This window comes from Pieris rapae, chromosome 6, assembly GCF_905147795.1.
Source record: "Pieris rapae chromosome 6, ilPieRapa1.1, whole genome shotgun sequence".
NCBI lineage: Eukaryota > Metazoa > Arthropoda > Insecta > Lepidoptera > Pieridae > Pieris > Pieris rapae.
Genome location: NC_059514.1, coordinates 1,687,250 through 1,710,106, shown reverse-complemented (window position 1 = coordinate 1,710,106; position 22,857 = coordinate 1,687,250). Strand labels below are relative to the sequence as shown.

Sequence of the window (22,857 nt, the reverse complement as noted above, 5' to 3'; positions counted from 1 at the left end):
TGAATATTATTCTTTATTATTATTTTGTCAACGAGTTTATAAGATACATCACAGCAGAATAAAGTTACAAAACACACACGACTCAAACTGCTTGTGGTCCGTGGGTTTTTCTTCATTATCGCTACTGAGACCTTACATGTAGTATCACATTCATTAACATTACACTCACACACACCCACACACTCACTCATGGACTCACGTGTGTAATGCTCTTCAAAATTAGAAGAATAATTTATTTTAAAAATTTAAATATAAAAAACATTGATACCGCCGCCCATGGACACTCTTAATGCCAGAGGGCTCGCGAGTGCGTTTCCGGCCTTTTAAGAATTGGTACGCTCTTTATATATAAACTTTCTTAAGGATGAGCTTGACTTAGGGTCCTTCCAGAAAAGAGAGTACCAATTCTTAAAGGCCGGAAACGCACTCGCGAGCCCTCTCGCATTGAGAGTGTCCATTGGCGGCGGTATCACTTAACATCAGATGAGCCCGTTTGCCCCTGTTCTATAAAAAAAAGACTTTAAGGAAAATTACCTGTATAAGCGGATTTTTTTACTTAAAGTTTCCAAATGTTATTTATACTAAAAACTTATTCCTTTGTCGAGAATTAAACCTAGTTAAACGTAGGACATAATTCATCACTCAGACATAGACCAAATTTTATAAGAATTCCTTTACTTGTCCCCAAAACAGCAAGCGAGAAAGCCTCGTTAACTTTATATTGAAGCTGGCCTCGCAATAAAAAACAGAAAACAAATCTTTAATTTCGTCCACTCCTTTGATCCCGGTAGCGTTTTCCTTTGAACTCAAAAAGCTATTAAACCTTAACAGCACCAAACAAAACCTGATTAAGCATGTCTGGTCTAACACAAAAGGCTTTATATCCGGTAGGTCAGTGATTATGACGGTCTCACAATGCTGACTTGAGGCTAATTAATGCGATCTGCGAGAAAATTTCCGCACTCCACTCCCATTTCGTTGTTAATATTCTCGTCTATGGTAACGTACCTAGAGTTTTACTTCGTATTTGGTGTACATATTGTTACGATTATTGGTTTGTTCCTGGGACTGTATTGCGTCATTGACCTTGGGCTATCTTGAGCTCGTATTTTGGGCTTGGAAACAATCACAAAATACGAGTCTTATCTTTTCTACAATTAAGGTTATATTGATATAAACATTAATAAAAGTCAAAAGTCAAAAATAATTTATTCATATAGGTAACATAATGTACACTTATGAACGTCAAAAAAAGAAAAGAAATATAAAATGATTCTAATTTTACATTAACAGCCAATTCTCAAATCAGGGGCGTAGAACGGAAGAGAAGAACTGGCAATAAACTATATACTGGATAGAGTAAGGGATAAATATATTTTTCTTCCATATTTATGATATGTATATATATAACCTTTAATAAAATGCGTTATAATGAGTATCCAGTAGTAACAGGCTTTTAAAATCTTAATGTGTCGAATAAGACAATTATTAAATGCATTACTTTCTTATCTAGTGAATAAATCAGTGGCACTACAATCTCTTTAAGTCTAGGCCTCAAATTTCAGAATCTGTTTCATTGTCCTATTTCAATCTAATAGGCAAGTAGGTAATCAGCCTCCTGTGCCTGACACACGCTGTCGACTTTTGCGTCTAAGACGTGTCGGTTTCCTCAAGATATATATATCATAAATGATGCTAGTTGACACTTTAATTTGTTTATAATAACACAATATGCAAACTTTTTTAAAGTATTCAAGTCACGTAGCAAATTAACGAACTTTGAACGCTCGCAAAGACTGTAAAAATGTAAAAGAATTTCTCATTTGAATTTATTTCTATTAGCGAACCCAAAAGTTTAGAAACGCCTTTATCGATATTGATATTTTATAAGATTATATTAAAGTAAACTTAATTTAATTATTTCTTTTTACTTCCATTACAAAGTTCAAGTTATTAGTTAAAGGCCAGGTTCATTAATTAATGTAAAATATATTTATATCAATAGATAGCTAACTTTTTTGCCGCGCACCACCACTTTGTGGAACCAGCTGCCCACTGAAGTATTTCCGAACCAATTCGACTTAGGGTCCTTCAAATAAAGAGCGTACCAATTTTTAAAAGGCCGGCAACGCACTCGCGAGCCCTCTGGCGTTGAGAGTGTCCATGGGCGGCGGTAACACTTAACATCAGGTGAGCCTCCTGCCCGTTTGCTCCCTGTTCTATAAAAAAAAACATAGATTGAAATTATAATTTAAGGAGGTTTCAGTATCCATAGCAGTATAGCGATCCATCCGCTTATAGAAGTACGTTTGAGACGTTCCGTTTCACAAATTCACCGATATCCTACAAGTCTTTGAATGATTATTACGAATGAATAATCAGCTAGCATGAACGGTACGTAAATCGATTCGAAAACATTATCGTGTAGTTTCTATTGCAAACGGGTACACCGCTGCGTGGTAGGAACTAAATTGGCATTTTACATAGTCCTTTTATAGATCAAACAAAAGTATAGTATATCAATTTGTCATTCGGTACAAAATAGTTTTAGTAGTATATATTAACCTTTAAATTTAAAAAAGTCACGGTTAACCTGTGAGATTACGTGTACGGGTACGTGAGATTTTAATGCTAACATATTTTGACAGAGAAGAACGAGTGCTCAACATCCTCATTACAGCGAGATCTCTCTGCATCTCTCTGCATCTCTCTACTTCCGTATTTACCACAGAGTGTGTGAAGTTGAGTTTCGTCATCGGAAGTCGGTCAAATTTTTGTATTCATTTTATTTATCAATGTAATCTGCTTTGGCTTTCTATATCGTATACGTGTTTTATTCTATAATATTTATATGTTTTAGCTGTAATATTACTGATACATATATGCAGAGATATTTTTATCAATTAACAACAGGGTGATAACTGTGATTTAATTCTAATCTTTACAACTTTGTCTAAATATGCAAACACAAGGAAAGTACTAACGCTCTTGCACGAATTTAAATAAAACTCGTATCTAAAACAGGAATTTACGGCAAAATTATTGCTTGGGGAAGACAAATGGCTATTAAGATTGATCCCTAAAGGGAAGACGAGCACAGAACAGTCGTTTACGTTTAAAGCTCATTACATTTTAGAACTTTGGTTGGTTTATACAAACAATAAGTATTGTTATTAGTTGCTATGTTTATATAAAAATAAATGTTTCTATAAATATTTCAGTTGGACACAGGGTTCATAATAAATGTATTTAAGCAAATAATAAATAAATAAATAATAATAATGGTCTTTATCATCTGGCAAACAATTGAGGAGCTGGTGCTAATATTGTAATTACTTATTTATCAAAATCAAAGGCTTGATTATTCAAGCACACTATATTACATATCTTTAGTGTCAAGAAAAAAAGTACATCTAAATAAAAACATATATAATTAAGTATTCAATATCCAATTAAAAATCTAATTCATTAGTAGCTCATTTTGTAGTTTAATTTGTGGAGTGGTCCTTGAATTTGTCAAATGAAAGTCGTTATATAATTTTAACTCTTTACAAATTATATAGACTTTTAAAACTCAATTAACTATAACAAATAGAAGCAAACAGGACGTTTTGTAAAACACTGTGTGTTTTTTTATAAAACACGTCTATTATAATGGAATTCTAAGGGCCTGTTTCACAATGTCCGGATAAGTTCCAAATAAGCTATTTGTTACTTATTGGTATGATAAATAGTATTTTTGCGTTTCACGACTGTCAGATAGCGCTGTAATTCGAAGTATCTTATTTGGAACTTTTATCTTTCGAATAATTTATGTGTTGCATAGCTATTTGGCACGTTATCCATACATTGTGAAACAGGTCCTTAGTCTAGTCTATTATAATGGTATTATTATTGAAAGAAAGAAATAAAAACTATTTGATTATAGAAATACAAACACAAACTATAATGAAAATGGACCCAACTCAGATTTATGTTGCTGTCACGAGCAACACTGATTTTCCGTCGACCCAAACTATCTTGGAGTAACAGCTATATAGGCACGGAACAAAACAATTTTAACAATTCAAATAAAATAATTTAAACACAATAAAAATATTGATAACATGTAGAAAAGGCTCTCACAGTTTCGCCTTTGTAAACTTTCTGAAGCTTCATACGTTTAGCTATCATCTTGGTATGTAAATGAAACGTATTAAAAAAAAATATCAGTGGCGCTACAACCTCTTTAGGTCTTGGCCTCAGATTTTTGAATCTGTTTCATGATCATTTTTATATCTAATAGGCAAGTAGATCAGCCTTCACCCACACACTGCCACCGTTCGAGCAAATGTTAATGCGCACATTAAAAGAAAGTTCATTGGTGCACAGCCGGGGATCGAACCTACGACCTCAGGTATGAGAGTCGCACGCTGAAGCCACTAGGCCAACACTGCTCACAATGAATCGTATTAACTGTAAGATAAATAAACTACCTTCGTCTAGCACAAACGATTTTACGGTTCACCAATTACTACTGATTGAGCTCTGTTTGCATTTCGTTTGATTTGGATTAAGGTCCAACGATGGTTAGGTAAGATTGTAATCACCGATGCAAATCGATATGAGTGTGCCGTAAATAGACGACCAAAAATAGCATACATACACCTTTAACATTTAACTTGAAACGTACACTATATATATAAGCCAAAAGGCTATTATTCAAAATGGCAGGCATCAATTGTTTATTTCTGCACTACCTACAAAGAAGATCCAAGGGGTCCCGAACCAACCTTTATATTCTATAGCCATTTTATAGTCGGATAGAAAACAAAACTCCTCATACAGTTTCACAATTGTGCGTTTTTTAATGCCGTGTTTGTGCGCACCACTGTATCGCACCAGCTGCCCACGTAAGTGTTTCCGAACCAATTAGCCATTATTTGAGTAAGTCCTTCAGGAAAAGAACGTATCAATTTAAAGGCCGACAATGCACTCACGAGTCTTTCCACGAGTGTCCATGGGCGGCGGTATCACTTAACAGGCGATCCTTCTGCGGGTTTGCTCTCTGTTCTGGTGAAATAATCGATACCCCTAAAACATGATTATAATCAAATGTTCGACGTTGCCCAGACTAATAATTCCTTACTAAAATACAGTATAATTTAGAATTTTAGACAAGCCCTGCTGTGTTTAACGATATTAGATTTCATAGACGAACAAACTTACCCCGAGGTGTATTACTAATTAACTTAACCAATCCTCAACTTCGTACATTACAACACCCAAAGTACAAAATTTACCGACAGTGAAATTACACGAGCTTTTACAATATTTATTTAAAACAAAGTATTCTGCGATTACGAATTGACTAAAAAATTAAAAAAAAATGATGATTTTCGTGAGCTATGTTAGATAAGAGAGAAATTCATATACGTGTAGCTAGCGTATATCATATATAAGCCGAAAGTATAATCTTCAAAGTATCTCTGTGTGTCACTACTACAACCTTTTAAGTATGCTCTCAGATTTGCGCATCTGTTTTCATTATCATTTATTTTTAAAGTGAAACTTTTATTATATCGTCTCGAACTTTTTCGCCTGTGTGTTGCATGTCGCGTGACGGTCGGCCGCGGAGTAGGGATAAAATGAAAGGCGCTCGTCATAGCAGCAAGGACAATATGGCGGCGCCTATAGGTCGCAGCAGCTGACCGTGTAGTGTGTAGACTATTATTCATTTGTGCCAGTGCTCCACGCTATTTTGTTTGTTTTTATCAGTGTTTAATATTAATGTTGTTTATTTAATATGTGCATATAATGTAAATGATTGTTAAGTATTATGTATGCCATACTCTCTAAGACACAGAGTTCAATAAAAATATTAGTTGGAGACTTAGTCTACTTTTAAAATTCCTTTATCATTCCAATTTCCCAAGTATAAAATTAAGATTGATAAAGCTATTTTTATAATATAATATTACTATTCTAAAAATTTTTAGTTAAATGTCTATAATGTGAAAAAAAGTTTCACTTTTACCATGGTTTCATACAACCACACAATCCTTTTTTTTTATAGTTATGGGGTTCCTTCAGTAATAGACACAAGACCTCTACTTTTTGAGTCTAATCACGATGTTTTCATTCACCACAATACTAAATACGCAAATGACAGTAATTAGCCAACGCTTGATAGGGTTTAATTAATTATACCACAAATCTAAACCCAAAAGAAATACCATTTTTTTTTATAGAACAGGGGGCAAACGGGCAGGAGGCTCATCTGATGTTAAGTGATACCGCCGCCCGTGGACACTCAATGCCAGAGGGCTCGCGAGTGCGTTGCCGGCCTTTTAAGAATTGGTACGCTTTTTTTTGAAGGACCCTAAGTCGAATTGGTTCGGAAATACTTCAGTGGGCAGCTGGTTCCACAAAGTGGTAGTGCGCGGCAAAAAACTGCCTAGAAAAACGCGCAGTTGTGGAACGTAGGACGTCGAGGTAATACGAAATAATATTTTTATCAGTCCAGTGAAATGCAAGAATTAATTGTAAATTATTATACTTGTAAGGAAGTAGAAAGTAGAAGCTATCAATATTGCGAGCAAACCAGTTTCAGTTACGACCGAACCTTTAATTGAAATGCAATAAAGTTGCTTAGTACTAAAACATTTCTATTTTGCACTCGACTGTGATATTGAAGACGGTTAAATTTAATTAAGCGCTATTGATTCCTTAATTAATTATTTTATAGCAGTAATAACCGAAGCGTATTTATTGATTTAGTAGCATCGTTTTATTTGATTAGGCAGTCCGGTTTCGTTCTATCTATATAGGTAATTATTTTTCATTTGTTCAGTTAGATTAAGTAAGTAAATTGGGTCTTAAAATAATGATAGCCATGAAAATGGATGACGTTACATAAAAATGTATTACATAAACGTAAAAAGTGAGCAGAGAAAGGAATGCTTTTCGTCGCTGTTTGGCATTTTATATAATGAGGTTATTGAGGTAAGAAACGTCATTTGATAAATGTAATAAAAATAGTTTATATATGTAGCTTATTAGCTATTGTAATTATTGTAATTATTTTAATATTTTCTTTATTTATATTTTATATTTATTTAAAGAGAATACACAAGACGTTCGCGAAATTTTTGTTTTAAATTTTTAACTTCGCTTGTTTAATATAATAATAAATAATGTGTACCTATTACAAATACCTTTTCTTTCAATTACCCTGTGTAACTGTTATAAAAGGTAAAAGAACCACATTAAAATTGGTTGCGCATTTTAAAGGATTAAGGAGTGAGTGGTAAAAAACATTTGTACCACTTTCATACTCAATTAAATGGTATGTAAGACAATCAAATTACATACAAATAAACTTATTACCTTTCAAAAATAATATGATAAAATTCAACTAAGAGTACATAAACTCTTAATTTAACTATCTAAAATATTTAAACTTTTAGGAACAAATACAAAAATTCTAGTTTTAATATTGCAGTTAAAGCACACTCTTTTAATAATTAAATATTAATAGTAGTAGTTTATCTTGCCTAAGCATTATAGAAGTTAATTGTTTTACTTTAAATGTGAATTTCTTTTATTTAGAACATTGTAACATGTACAGTGTACACACCACTATTACTTTCCTCTATATAAATACACTTTCGCCTTTACATGGTAACAGTGAAGTTTATATGATTTTTTTACATTAAAAGCGGAATTGAACAATGCCCTCCTTTGGAGGAAATGAAAATGTGGCTCCACAGAGCGAATTCATAAGTATCATCTATCCTCCTTCACCCGCTTTCACCTTCTACCGAATGGATATTGAGTAGAAGATGGAAAGATTGGTGTCGTTAGTTCCGTTACAAATCGTAAATTTTGTGAGTAAATTCCGTCGTATCAAATAAAGCCAACCGGTTACTGGTTTCCTCTCGGTCCATTCTGTATTAATAAAAGAAATAATTGGTGGTACAGCCAGACGGGTACATTTTAGGCCAAGCTAAGTTCGTCAAAACATCCCGTGCTGAGGCTAACAGCGAGATTCCTTTCAAAAAAAAAACAGACGGGCACAACAAAGTTGAGAATGCCTCGTTTAACTTTAGATCAACAAATGGCCATAAAACACTCACATATCTAAGTAAAAGAACATTAAATTTTAAACTATTTAGTAAAGATAATCTGACATACAAATTGATGCTCACGTTTTCAAGCATTAACGAGCATTAAGTAGAGTAATTTCAAAGGATCAATATCATACGAACCGTGCACATGTGGAGGGATTTGATACCAATTCTCTTTTAATTTGATAGATAATGAACCGAGTTATCGCTTTTATCATCATAGCTTTATCGATTTTAAGAGATTTTCATAGTGTGTTAGAGTATATGAGTTTAATATTATACGTTAACTAACTTAATATAGACTTGTAATTGAAAGCTTTGCTTTTGGTTATGTTAGAAAAAAATCACGATCTTCATTGTTCTACAACTGAGCGTTTTTTAAGGAAGTTTTTGCTCATCATGAGGAACCAGCGTCCACTGAAGTATTTCGGAACCAATTCGACTGAGAGAAAAGAGCGTACCAATTCTTAAAGGCTGGCAACGGACTCGAGAGCCCTATGACATTGAGAGTGTCCACGCAGGGCAGCTGGTTCCATAAAAAGGGGAAAGCACATTGAAATATATGCAAACACTAAAGATATATATATATAGTATGTAATATAATACTACTATTATATAAACCGTCTATAATAGGTTATAGCAATATCCAGCAATGACAAGTGTAATCCATTCGTGACTACAAAGCGACATGTATGACACATTTTCTACGTGGCAATTCCAAAGCTCTGAGTTTTAATGCTTTGCGGTATTGTACGTGGAGCCAAAGCTTTGTGGTGCATCTTATAGCGATTAATCTTTTCTTAATATTTACGTGCCCAATGGGTATTATTTTTTATGTGTGATATTTAACTAATTAGGTAATTATTTTCGTTTTTTTATGTTACAGGAGGGAGAAAGCTCAGCTGATGTTTTCATTCTCACTCTTAATGCCAAAGAGATCGCGAGTGCGTTGCCGGCCTTTTATGAATTAATCGAATTGGTTCGGAAATACTTCAATGGGCAGTTGGACATAATAAAAACGCTCAGTCCGGGTGATACGGGTGGAATTTCGTATTCTGCCTCTCTCGGCTCGAGTAGCTTTCTGCTTTCCAATAAGAAACACGTATATCACATCTTACTTCCGGACAAACATACGGACTTATATGCTTGTGGCATTCAGTTCTACAGTTTTCAATGCTTATAAATAATATTTCCATAAGGATGCTGTAACAATCAATTAAAAGAGACACTCGGATCTGCCATAAAGATTACACCTTGTCGCATTTCAAAATTAAAACCTGGCGTCTTTCTCAAATTTCGGCATTCTATGTATACATTTGCTATATTACTATATAGTATGTGTTCATTTATATGATTACAGTAATAAATTTAATTGTGATATTTTTTCAATAAAACCAGAGTATCAGAGATGTAAAAATTTATTAGTATAAAATATTACCTCAATACGGTTCGGGTAATAACAATTGTGCTAAAATATTCCCGTAAAAGAGATGGAGAGTAGTAACCTGAAAAGTAGATATTTATGGTGCTTTGAGGAAAATTATGAAGTCTATAACGGCAGCTTTTATCCGAAGTGGGCGACTTTCTGCTAAGTGCCTCTAGCTAATTACACTTAATAGTTGGGAATTGTTCAACAATGTTAGTTTGGTAGAAGCCGAGCGTTCTTTAAATATAATTATCATTATTATATTATTCTATTGATATAATTGATTAAATAAGTGTGTTCATGCCATCCAATTACCTAAGGTTCTATCTGTCCTCATTTTCTGTCCTTACCGCACCCATTCCTTAAACACCACTCTGTCTCTTTTGCACTACTGCATTTTAGTTATTGTTTTCATTTGCCAAAAAAATATAACTTCTAACGCGTGTACATACACACACTTTTTTTTAATACAATGATTATTAAGACGTCTCAAAAACTCAAATTGAAAACAGCTGTTTACTTATTAACAGTTCTTATTTTTAAGGAAAAAACAATTCGGTGTTCCTTATTGTTTTGGGTACATATAATGAACATTTATCTTCGCCTTTATGAAACCGGTATAGAGTTCAGTTTTCTTTCAAGGAAGTTTACGACAACCTATTTTATCCAGACCGTTTTTAGAGTCAGCACTTGGATTCAATAAGAATATTTTAGCTGTATAAATGTGAAGCCAATTCTTCATTTTGCGACTTGACGTTCACTTATGTTTTAAAATTATAAGTCACTTCACTCAAAATAAGGAGTTATATAATATTGCGAGGTACGTTTCAATTTAGCAATTAACGTTATGTCTTGAATATATTAGTAGTATTTTGCCGTTTTAATTATTTAAGTAACTAATTTTTGTACTCATAGTATAAAATATATACTGATCAATTATAAGATAATGATAGATCATTTTATCTTAAACAGAACGGTGGCAAATCGGAAAGGAGGCTCACTTGGTATAATATCGCCCCGGCGTCGTTGGTGACACACAATATTAGAAATACTCTTTTCTTGAAGGACTCTAAGTCAAATTGATTCAGAAATACCTCGACGGGCAGCTGTTTCGCAAAGTTTTTCATTTCAGTTGACATAGATAATAGGCCCTTGGTATACTTATTAAATTCACGCAAAATTAATGTTTACTTGTAAGGGGAATGAAAGAAAGAACAAGCTTCTCCGAACAAAGCCAAAAAATTGACTTAATCTTTTTTAAATTTGCGTAACCAAAAGAGGGTCAGAAATAAATCGAAATCAAAATTTTATAACAACAATATTAACCGTCGCAAGTTCAACAAAGTATGTAAATGCCTTATTAGCATATTACATACTGAATTTAATTAAACTTTGTGATTTCGCTTCCTTACCACTGTTTGATTTTGAGGTTCTAATTAATGTTTAAGTCAGATTTTGGGTAAAGATTATTTCTCCTTTGACAATTTGTTAGCGTGATTATCATTAAATGTGTGTATTGGCGTCGCGCACTCAGTTCAAATAGGCTTTTAGGGGACGTTTCATTGTTTTATTTAATGGATGGTTATTATCTGTGGCCACGGCCATTTCACTAGTGAAATGGCGAGGCACAAGATCGAAAGGCCGGCTTTTTTAATTGCGATGACGGCGAGAAAGATGGCTAGAGATAGAAAAATAGACAATTCTGGAATGCCTTGGTGGCCCGTGAGCGTGGGTTTTATATAAATAAATGCAACATTTTATATTATTACTTACTATTATATCTTGTGTCGTATATTCAAATATAATGAATGAATTATGAACGTCAACAGAGATGTACATGAAATGCTTCTAGTTTTACATTTACTGCCAGTTCTCAAATCATGGGCGTAGAACGTAGAACTATCCGCCACTCCTTTTAATCGGCAATTTTTTTTGTTTTGTGAGAAGCTCCAACCAATACACCATGTACCACATGACATCTTAAGTATTTAATAATAATAAAATAAATTAAAAACAAAGATTTTTCATCTATCAGCAGGAGGCATGGTGAAATAGGAGCTCGCACTTCCTCTTGGGAACACCACGCAGACACGTAGTCGATTTATTATTAATTGTGTAAAAAAAAAATATTCCTATTGGCAACACAATCTATAATCACCTGACTCGTTCTGGCCACAAAATATACAATCACGAAGAAACTGTAAACAAATTGAAGAGTGCGAGTGGCCCTGGTCCGAAGTTATGATAACAATCTTGAGCGTTCGAGTAAAATTTATAAGGGTAAAAAATTATTTTCCTACTCCGGCCGGTAGATAAATCATAAACAAACCTTCTCTTCCAAACAGAATTAACTATTACTCCAATAATATATAAGAAAAATACCGCTTCGATTTTGCGAACACGATTCTATGGAGCACACATATTATTCTTATTAAAATTATTTATAAAAAAATACGAACACACATACCGAGAGGCATTGACTACTGGGAGCAAACTTTTTGAATGTGTTATAATTTTCTATTTATAATTTTTTTTATTTTTAATATTACTATGTAGGTTAATACAGTTGTGTATAGTAAATAAAGTATTGTTTTCCAATATTATTGAAGATCTAAAATCGAGGTTTGAGAGCATCCTAACTTCATCAAGACGAGATGCGGTTGAGAGCTCTGCAAACTCAATTCTAATTTAACAGATATCTCAATTAACTGCTTCAACGAATATGTAATCTGATAGGTTATTAAGCTTGAATGATTTTACATATGACGTAGAACCTTGGGCCACTTTATTACGTCATTGTTCATAAAATATCTTAGGGTATTTAATGACAATACTACATTTGTAATTACGTTCTGACTTTGTTCATTGCCCTTTAAGTTGAGAATTAGCTTGCAATTTAAATAGATTTTACAATTATGAGTTATTGTGTATTTAATTGGTTTAAACAAATACAGATATGGAAAAATTTAATAAAATATATTAAAGTTTATAAAGTGGTTTAGTTTTAGCAATATTTAAAAAAATGTAATTTCGTAATTGACGCATATAACAACCAGGCTGCAAGTTTGGATGGAATCTCACCCCAATATTTGAAAGACATAACATCGCATTCTGTGGGCGATGCAGGCGAGCAATTAGTTAATTTGATCACTAAATTAATCAACTTAAATAAGGTAATGTCAATAAATGAAATTGTTCCCATTCTTTCGGAGCATATTTCATTGCCCTCACCAAAAAGAACGGAGTCGTGAAACCAATTGCTGTTGGATCAATTACGACATCTGGCCCCCAAAATTTTTGTTCGACATATTACCACTACTTTTCGGAATTTGAACGATGAAAATTTGAAAAAAAAATCATATTTTGGATTAAACTAGTTAACTGTAATTTCTATTACCTAATTAATTTATTTATATTACTAAATTTAAAAAAAACAGTCTCCTTGAAATAAGTCCTCATCATTCACTATGCATCTCACTAAAATTAACATCTTATAAAATTGGCAAAATATGTACTCTGTTACTCCTTTTGGCATCGCCCAGATCTTTTGACACATGTAGATGACGTAATCAAAATCAGCTTATAATAATAATAATAATAGCCTTTATTCAGATAATCTACATTACATATTTTATACATTTAAACAAATTTTCATTTTAATCTAATTCAGGTGCATCTGTGTGCCCTTTTTTGGCAAAGGCCTCCTCCAAATCCCGCCATTCCTCTCTACACTGTGCCACTCTCTGCCATGTACCACCTGCCGTTTCTTTAATGTGGTCAATCCACCTTCTCAGTTGTCTCCCTCTTTTGCGCTTGCTGTACCTTGGGCACCAGTTAAGCAGTTTTTTGCTCCACTTTTCTGTACCTCTTGCGATGTGTCCCACCCATTTCCACTTTAGCTTCTTGATCGTTGTTGTAACATCTGTTACCTTAGTTATTTTCCTTAATACTGTATTCTTTATTTTGTCTCTTCTTGTTTTCCCTATCATACATCGTTCCATCGCTCTTTGACACACCTGTAGCTTTGTATACTGCGCTTTAGTAGGCGCCCAAGTTTGTGATCCATATGTTAGTACAGGTAGTACACAAGTATTAAAGACCTTTCTTTTAATTACCATGCTTGTTTTCTTATTTTTCATGACTTCTTTAAGCGCCCAAAAGCTCTTCCATGCTTTTGCTATTCTTGTGTCGATTTCTTTTGTTGTTGAATCGGTCATAGATATTGTCTGCCCGAGGTACAAGTACTCATCTACGTATTCTATAATATTGTTATTTAACAGTACTTTTTCCTTTCTGGAATTCGTCATTACTTTGGTTTTCTCGGTATTCATTTTCAGACCGACAAACCTACTTTCTGTGTCAAGGTCTGAGACCATCTTCTCCAGTTCATCGCGTGTTGAGGCAAATAGAATTAGGTCGTCTGCAAACCTTAAGTGGTTCAATCTTTCGCCGTTTATCATTAGTCCGTACTTATCCCAACTTAGTTTTTTGAAAATTTCCTCCAGAACAGCCGAAAACAGTTTAGGTGATAGAGGGTCTCCCTGTCGCACTCCCCGTTCAATATTTATAATCCCTCCTAATTTATCCATTTTTATTCTAGTTTTTCCATTTTTATATATATTCCTGATTATTTTTATATATTTATTGTTTATCCCCTGACTTTGCAAGGCTTGCCATATTTTTTCATGTTCCAGAGAGTCAAACGCCTTAGAATAATCAACAAAGCATAGGTAGATTGGGAGATTATATTCTTTGCTTTTTTCTAAGATTTGCCTTACTACGAAGATATGGTCTATTGTCGAATATCCACTCCGGAAACCTGCCTGCTCTATAGGTTGGTTGTCATCTAAGATTTTACCAAGTCTATGTAGAATTATTTTAGCGAAGACTTTGTATATATTCGTTATAGAACTTATGGGCCTGTAGTTGTTGATGTCACTCTTGTCTCCTTTTTTGTGTATAAGTGTTATCGTCGAGTTTGCCCATTGTTCCGGTATTGATTCCGTTCTAACTATCTCATTAAAGAGAACGGTGAAAGTAGGTACCAATACTTCCTTTAGACTTATCAAAAGCTCGTTGGTGACGTAATCTGGACCCGGTGATTTGTCCCTTTTTCAGAGTCTCGATAGCCCTTTCTACCTCCCTTGGCAATATATCAGGTACCTCTTCTCCATCTTCTAGCGTCGTTTCTTTCTTTCTGCTTGTTTGGGTAGAGTATAGTTGTTTGTAGAAATCTGTCGCCGTTGAGACAATATCCGGGCGTTTGGTTATTTTATATCCTCTTTTGTTATTTATATTTGGGATCCAGTTAATATTAGTTTTTAGTTCTTTGACAGCTTTCTTGATGCCACCAGTTTTGTTTATGTACCGTTCAAGTGTGTCTAATCTTAGTTTTTGTATGTCTTGCCTAAGTGATAATTTAATTTGTTTACTAAGCTTCGTTATTTCTACTCTGATCGATTTCGTTTTATTCTCCAATTTAATTAATTCCTGCCTTTGCTTAAGGAGTAAGGACGTCTCGTCTGATACCGAATGCCACTTGTTTCTATTTGGAGGCACTCTGTTTGAACTGTAAGTTATGGCTTCTAAAACATTGTTGTATTTTTCTTGTACTGATAATTCTTCCAAGTTTAGTTGGATTAAATGTTCTTTTATTTCGCTGATATTACCGATAAGGTGTTTTGATTCGCTTGTCCTAGCTTTAAAAGGTCTAGTCTTATCTAATTTTATTTTTAGATTAGCTCTGACCATACGGTGGTTAGTATTGAAGTTTAGATTCTTAAGAATTGTACAGTCGCTGAACATGTTAGCCCTATTTGTGAGAATAAAATCGATTTCATTTTTATAGAGTCCGTTTGGTGAAATCCATGTCCATCTATTTGACGGTCTTTTTTTGTACATACTATTTAGAACCTTTAAATTATTTTCGTATGCTAATTCTATAAGTTTTTAAGCTTAATCGATGCTAAATATGCAGCTGAACGAGCAATTTAACACTTTATCATATCCATATCATTTTGTTTATTGCATAATGGATGCAATAAACAAAACATCATAACAAAAATGATCGTGAATTTCAAGCAATTTGATAGACCTATATCGTATAACAGGTCTGTTAGACCTGTCGAAATAAATTAACAGTCGGTGCGAACCAGATGCTCCCAAAGCACTTTTACACTCCAAACTTTCCCTTTCAACCCCTGGGGATGTAATCTACTTTTCTAAGTTGCTGAGGCTGGGTACACTAAACGATATTTAAATTTTTAGGAAAGTGAATTAGAGTATCATAACTAGTTTTTAAGTAACATGTGAAGAGTCGTTTGTACCTCTCCCTCAACCCTTGTAAACAAATATTTCTTTTCCCATGTCCCATAGATGATGTATGAAGGAGACGTTTAAAAACTACTTGCTGTTTATTTGAATAATGAACTGCGAAAGGTGACAGCGGCAAAACTTTTTTTAATTTTGTTATATTCTAGTTGTCTATTAGGTATGAGGGTGTGCAATTATTTAATCTAAAATTTGCAATATTGGTGTGTTTGACAAATTCGAAAAGGCAGTAAAGATGCATGCTAGAGTGAACACAGTTGACCAAAATTTGGACGGCTAATGGCGACGTGTATCTCGCTCGAATATATACATATTAATATTAAGTTTCTCATGTTAATAAAATATATTTTTTTGTACTGAAAAAATAAATTTCTTTAAACATTAAACAGTGTATGGATTTCGAAGAGACGGTTGTTTGTGAACTCATCAGACTCAGAAGAAAAAAGAAAACTGGGTGGACCCCCTTTTTAGTCACAGGCTTCAAGTGACAATTTTGCCACTCATGCGCGCTCTGCTATGAAAACTGAACGGCGCGATGTCAGTTTCGTCATGGGCTTGTTCGCGCGTGGGCATACATAAATGTCACCCAGTTGTCACGTCATGCGTGCATTCTCTATACATATCCACAGACTAGTTATAAGTGAGGAAACAGTCACAGTCAGAAAAGCGCGGCGCGCTGGGCCTTACTTAATAAAATAAAACAGAAAAACGTTAACAGCGAGTTTAAAAACTATGAAGTAAACCCTAAACATTCATTACATAAAAAACTGAAGAGGGAGCTAACTTTTTAAATCTATATAAATGATTTAATGTCACCGTTTATTTGATTTGTTTGACATTTTTATGAAATAACAAAAATCTATATAAAATATTCTTGTGATGATTTTTTTCTTTTATTGATAAAAGCTTGCCAACACTTAGGATATCATCATCACCATTTACATCGGTAAAATAAACATAAGATACTATATTTTATTTGACAAGCACTTATAGGCAAACATGATATACACGAAGAGATCATACAAATATTAAACAAATGATATCAAAAGCTTTTGGTAATTGAATTGCACACAAAACAAATTTGGCTTATATCCACATAATGTTTTCAAATATCATTTGGCACACATCGGTGGTGTGTTTGTCAACTATATGTTAGTATATAACGAGTACATATGACCCAAATACGGCGCGGTGGGTCAGCCACGCTGCTGTAAATATGTCAAGTCGCTAAAGTGAATGTATTTTCGATAGTACTTAATAAAGTTCTTAGCTTTGCATTTTGCTTTTCATAATAAGTTGAGGATACAAAAGGCGATTAGACAGATCAAAACCTCCTTCGTTATTATTAAGTCCGATAAAAAGACTGAAGCGACTAAATGTAGCGGAAATACACGTCATACTTAGTAGTTATTTGTTAAAAGGTTGGCAACGCACTCGCGAGCCCTCTGGAATTGAGGGTTTCCATGGGCGGCCGTATTACTTAACAGCAGATGAGCCTCTTGCCAGTTTGCATCCTAATGTATATAAAAAAAAAATTAAACTTAATATAACGGAATAGTTTCCAACCCCTGAATTAAGGCCCAGTGTGACAAAATACTGATCATATATAAAATATAGTATAGTACTTTGTAGCCAAATCACTCATTTAATTTTAAACTAGGCCTTAAGTAACATATAAAATACATATATATAATACGATACATTTTGGCAATACCACACATACCTAGTCTTGCCATAAATACTGAAACAAAGAAAAACATTTTTTTTTCTGTTGCAAATAACATTTATTACTTTTACAATGTGTTAGTTTAATACATAAATAAAAAACAATTTATAATATAAAAAGCTTATTTGAAGTGGTCTCCATTGGGTGCGATACAGTCCTTAAAACGTTGAGGCCAGTTATCGATAGAAGCACGCACTCTTTCCATGGGAAAAATCTTCACTGCCAATCGTACGGATTGTCTTAGGGCCTCCAAATTATTATACCGTTTAGAGCAAGCCATACTCTCTAAAACTGACCATAAATCATAATCTGGCGGATTAAGATCGGGACTAGACGACGGCAAGTCTACAGCGCTGATGAAGTCCGAAACGTTCATTTCCAACCAAGACTGCGTAGACCGAGCTTTATGACCCGGTGCCGAGTCTTTCTGGTAGGACCATTCTTTGTTATTGAAAATGGTGTTATTAAGGGGCTTCACTACCTTCTCAAGGATGGTATCTTGATACACTTGTGCCGAAGTTTTGCTACCTTTTTCACAAAAGTATGCCTCAGTCTCTCCTTTATAGCTAATACCCCACGAAACCATCACTAAAGTCGGATAGTGCCCACGTTGCACTCTGTCTACTAATTGGGAAGCTTCCTTAGAGCTTTGAGAATAAATACGGTGATTTTGTTTGTTAAAATGTTGCTTGATTGTAAAAAAAAATCTCATCCGTAAACAAAGCTTTTTTGTGACCTATCTATGCGTACCGCTTAAGAATTTTTTTAGATTTTATCACCCTAATCTTTTTTAAATTATCAGTTGAGAAATTATCAGTTAGTCTCTTATAGGCTACAAGTCTAAGTCACCTTTTAAAATACGCGACATGGTTTTAGGTGCTATCTTCATCTCCCGATATAAAATCTTTTGCTTTCGGACAGGATTTCTTCGAATTCTTTCCCTTACTGCTTTGACCATCTTTTTCGTACAAACACTACGTGGACGGCCAGATATTATTCACTCACAAACAGAGGAGGTCTCATTGTACCTATTAATAGCCCGGTACACAAATATTTTTCTAATACCAAGCGTATGGAGAGTTTTAAAAATTGCATTTGGCTCCATACCTACTTTGTGTAATCCAATCACAGTGATTTGGTTCTCTTCATCACCCCACTGCATTTTAATATCGCAAAATATATAAAGTATTGGCGCCAAAATGAGAAAACTTAATGGACAATCATATAAAAATGACACATTCCAAATTCAAATGTAATATTTTGTTTATTTTTAGTTGTATCAGTATTTATGGCCAGACTAAGTACATATAACAATAGAAATATGGGTGCCGTTGCTTAGGAAACTCACAACGCATAATTCTACCAGGTGCAAACAGGTACTAAATTAACAAAACATTGTTACTGTGTTGTTATTTAATAAGAGTAATCTAGTTACATCTGTAAACAGTGTTCCAGTGAAAGGGTAAATTTGAAAAACACACATAACTGTTTTTTTATTTTATGACTAAAACAGTTAAATTACTACATTTTTACAGAATCAAAATTCATTTATATCCAAGTATGAATCAATTATGTAAAATTATTTTTTTTATAACATTTTTTTATGTTATCGAATTTAGTAATATGAAACTGTCTCGTCGTTTTGCATGCTTGCTTCATTTGCTCTCCTTGTCAAGCCGAGTGTTAAGACATCCTACAATGAATTGCATTACCGGTTTAACTGCGTAAATAGAAAAAGAAAGTTAGAATTTTTTCTGCAATATCATTTATTTTTTTAAAGATTCTAAATATTGGCTCACAATAAAGGGGCGCATATGCTCTTAATGTGAAAAATATATTTCTGTCATTAATTATTGAATTATTATTAATTCCAACATCATACATAAAAACCTAAAATATTGGCAAAATGTTAAGAACCAAGCGATACGATAACCGCCACTCAGATTGGCCTGATAAGGAAAATGATCAATAAGTAAAAGTATGTCATGCATAACTTTTTCGCATACACAAGTACAGGCCTATTAAACAGCAGTTGCGAGTAGTTCACGAGTATACAACCTAACTTTGTTGGAGCTTTAATTTGCTGGTAAACACATAAGCTGTTAATAATTATAGTAAATTTATACGTCTTTAAATTTTGAGTCTAAATTTTACAAAGCTTTAGACATATTAATTTAAAGCAAATGATTTTAATCCTGACATACATTATAGGTATATGTTAGCAGTGTTGGCCTAATGGCTTAAGCGTGTGACTCTTATTCGTGTGGTCATAGGTTCGATCCGCGGCTATGCAGCAAATGACTCTTTGTATATGCGCATTTAACATTCGCTCGAATGGTGAAGGAAAACATCGTGAAACCGGCTTGCTTAAAAACCAAAAAAAACGACGTTCCTACTTGCCTGCAAGATAACCAAATGATTCTGAAACAGTTACAAAAATCTGAGGCCCAGACATAAAAAGGTTGTACCGATCTGTATTTTTTACATATATGTAGGAAACATGTAATGATGCACATAAAAAGAAACATCGATTGAGGGGTTCTCATATGTACTCTAGGTTGAAAATTGCAGGCTTAACTAATACTATTTCGGTAGATATTTACCTATTTTCTATTCAAAACTCTCATTTGAATTGCTAAGATGACAAAGTTAGTTTGTATGCAATTTATTTCGTAGCACGTGCTACGAAAATTCGACGAGCGTAGCAATTACGATGTTGCAAGCATAGTCGTAGCATATAAACCTTCAAATATTGACAAGTATTTTTTGGAATTAAGAACTATATTCTAACATTTTGTGTTCTATTTTATTCAATATATGTAAATTTTGGATTTTGATTTAATTTACCCTTATTAATAAATACTATAGCATTTAAAACAAAAAAAAAACAATATTATTCGGTTTACCAACCAAGGTATAACTAATAGAATTATTAATTTAATTTTATTACCACGTTTAACAGCTATAAAAAATTTGTTGATTTATTTGACAGCAATGCATTCTGAGTAAGATTTGAGAACCTTTTTCAGTAACTCAATACCTGTGTCAGGGTTCCCTCAATTACAAAACCCTTAAATCTATTTAAGTTTGTTATTTAAGACTAGATAGAATTCATACAATTTTCAATTCATTTAATAGAATATGCAATAGAATTTTCAATTATCCACATGTCCTTTAACATTTAGCTTGGGACTTAATTACGACTAAAGTTTATTTTACTTTTATTAAACTTGAATTAAACACTAAATCACGTTATAGTTAAATAAGGTTCTATTCTAGACTCCGGGTTACTATAAGGACGTAAATAAGTCATGAAACTCGTTGCTAACTGCTTGAACAAGCTAGATATTTGGGCTAGCGATATTAATTTCTAGGGTGAAATGGAATAAATTAAGATAAAATCTAGATTTATTACTATAAATTTCTTGAATTTGGCTGTTTAGATTAATTAATAGAGGTAGAAATTTAATACGATATTTATTTTATTTAAATGTCCATTAAATTAACAACTATTTTATATACAATTCTAATATAATAACTAACCTTAAAATGTAATAACCAAAATATATTATTAAAAGGAATGTCATTATATATGCCGATTCATTTGTATATTATAACAGCCAATACGCAAATAAAAGTTTCTCATATATGTGACAATTATGTTTTGTTTTTTAATAAAATTAAATTTCTTTAAACCTAACAATAATAAATATTGTAAGGTTTATCTATTTATTACAATATAAATATGAAATACATACATTATACTAACAGACTATGCCAATACGGTAATGTCGAGAAACATTAAATAAAATATAATAAAGTTTATATATAATATTTAACACATAATATAGAATATTGCTACTGTAAATTCACTCTGTGAACATATAAATATGTCGATAGTGTATATAAATATGTCGATAGTGTATATAAATATAAGGAATGGATAACATTTATACGAGAACTTAAAAATATTGCTTTTGTGTAATTAATTGTTTTTAGTCAGTAGTTATTAAGCTTTTAGGTAAAACTTTTGTTTGTGTAAGAGACAAACGGGCAGGAGGCTTACCTGATGTTAAGTGATACCGCCGCCTTAGAAATATACATTGCCAGAAAACCCTAAACTTAAACATAATCCCGTGACACTTGATTGCATTGTTTTTTTTTGTAAACGAAGAGAATAAAATTAATGGTGAACCAGGCCATTTGTGCCTGACGTATGTCGTCGATTAAGATTTACGATACTTCCGAGACTAAACTCTTCTTAAACTTACTACACTCCGAGGTAGGAAGTTTTAATTGCACACATAGAAAAAAGATCTCAAAGTCACGGGACTTAGAGTTGCCAGCTTAAGCTACCAAGCCCATACTTCTCTTGAGATATTATAACAAAAAGCAATCGAAGCCTGTATCAATTGTTTTACCTAAACTAAGATCCGGTGACAACCGTTTACCGCAAAGAAACATTTAAATCTAGATTTAAAAATAACGCCATTTTTTTATAATTTTACTTACTGATAACTAGATAATTAAAAAAAAACAAATATTTATAAAAATCTTGGGAACATATAAAAAAATATGTTAATAGTAATAATTAATTCATAATTTGAGATTTATCATTAACATTATCCTCACTGTTGGTAAAATTTGAAAAATTATACGTGAAGCGAGCATTGTAAATAATAAAATATGTAATACATTGATAAAAAGAGTTTATAGATAGAAAAAAACGAAATAAATTAGCTATTGATAGCATTTCCACTCACGTTCCAAATTCAACTTAATAACTCACCAGACTGGCACAAACACAGAGAAATAATAATTTCAAACTTGGAACAATTTTAGAACACCAAATATACATACGAGCGCGATCGTAGATCGTAGTGGTCGCCACCCCGACTGTTCGGGTGGCGGTTCCTAGCGCGAATGGACGCGGCCGAGGGCACGTTTGCCCTTATACGTGCGCTGGCAACCCCAGCGACAGGCGGTTGTTGGAATTATACAGAGTTGTTAGTTTCAGCATTTACTAGGGGAATACATTAGATAATGAAAAAGGTTTATCCATAAAGTACGAATACCAGTACCTTTATTAATAATTAAAAATACGTGTCATCAGAAACTAAACAATATTTAACTATTTTACAATTATAAAAGATTTTTAATATTTCGAATTTATGTAACGTATAGAATAAAATTTACTCATGGATCTTATGCAATTATAATATGGTCTTGTTATACAAAACGAGTTCCTGTGGTTATGAGAAAATGTA

The 22,857-nt window shown here is 33.2% G+C and overlaps 1 protein-coding gene across 4 annotated transcripts in view; it reads right to left on the bottom strand.

Moving 5' to 3' along the window:
• LOC110997279 (U8-agatoxin-Ao1a) overlaps window positions 1-22,515 on the bottom strand; it is a 33,116-nt gene extending 10,601 nt beyond the window's left edge. For 2 of the 4 annotated variants that reach the window (XM_022265349.2, XM_022265359.2), the window contains exon 1: window positions 22,380-22,509. In XM_022265349.2, coding sequence (XP_022121041.2) covers window positions 22,380-22,448 — 69 coding nt within the window. In that variant the 5' untranslated portion in view covers window positions 22,449-22,509. Of the gene's footprint in view, window positions 1-22,353 lie in introns of all 4 variants that reach the window. The other 2 variants (XM_022265367.2, XM_045628605.1) reach the window with 2 other exon arrangements.
• Between the last annotated feature and the right edge of the window lie 342 nt (window positions 22,516-22,857).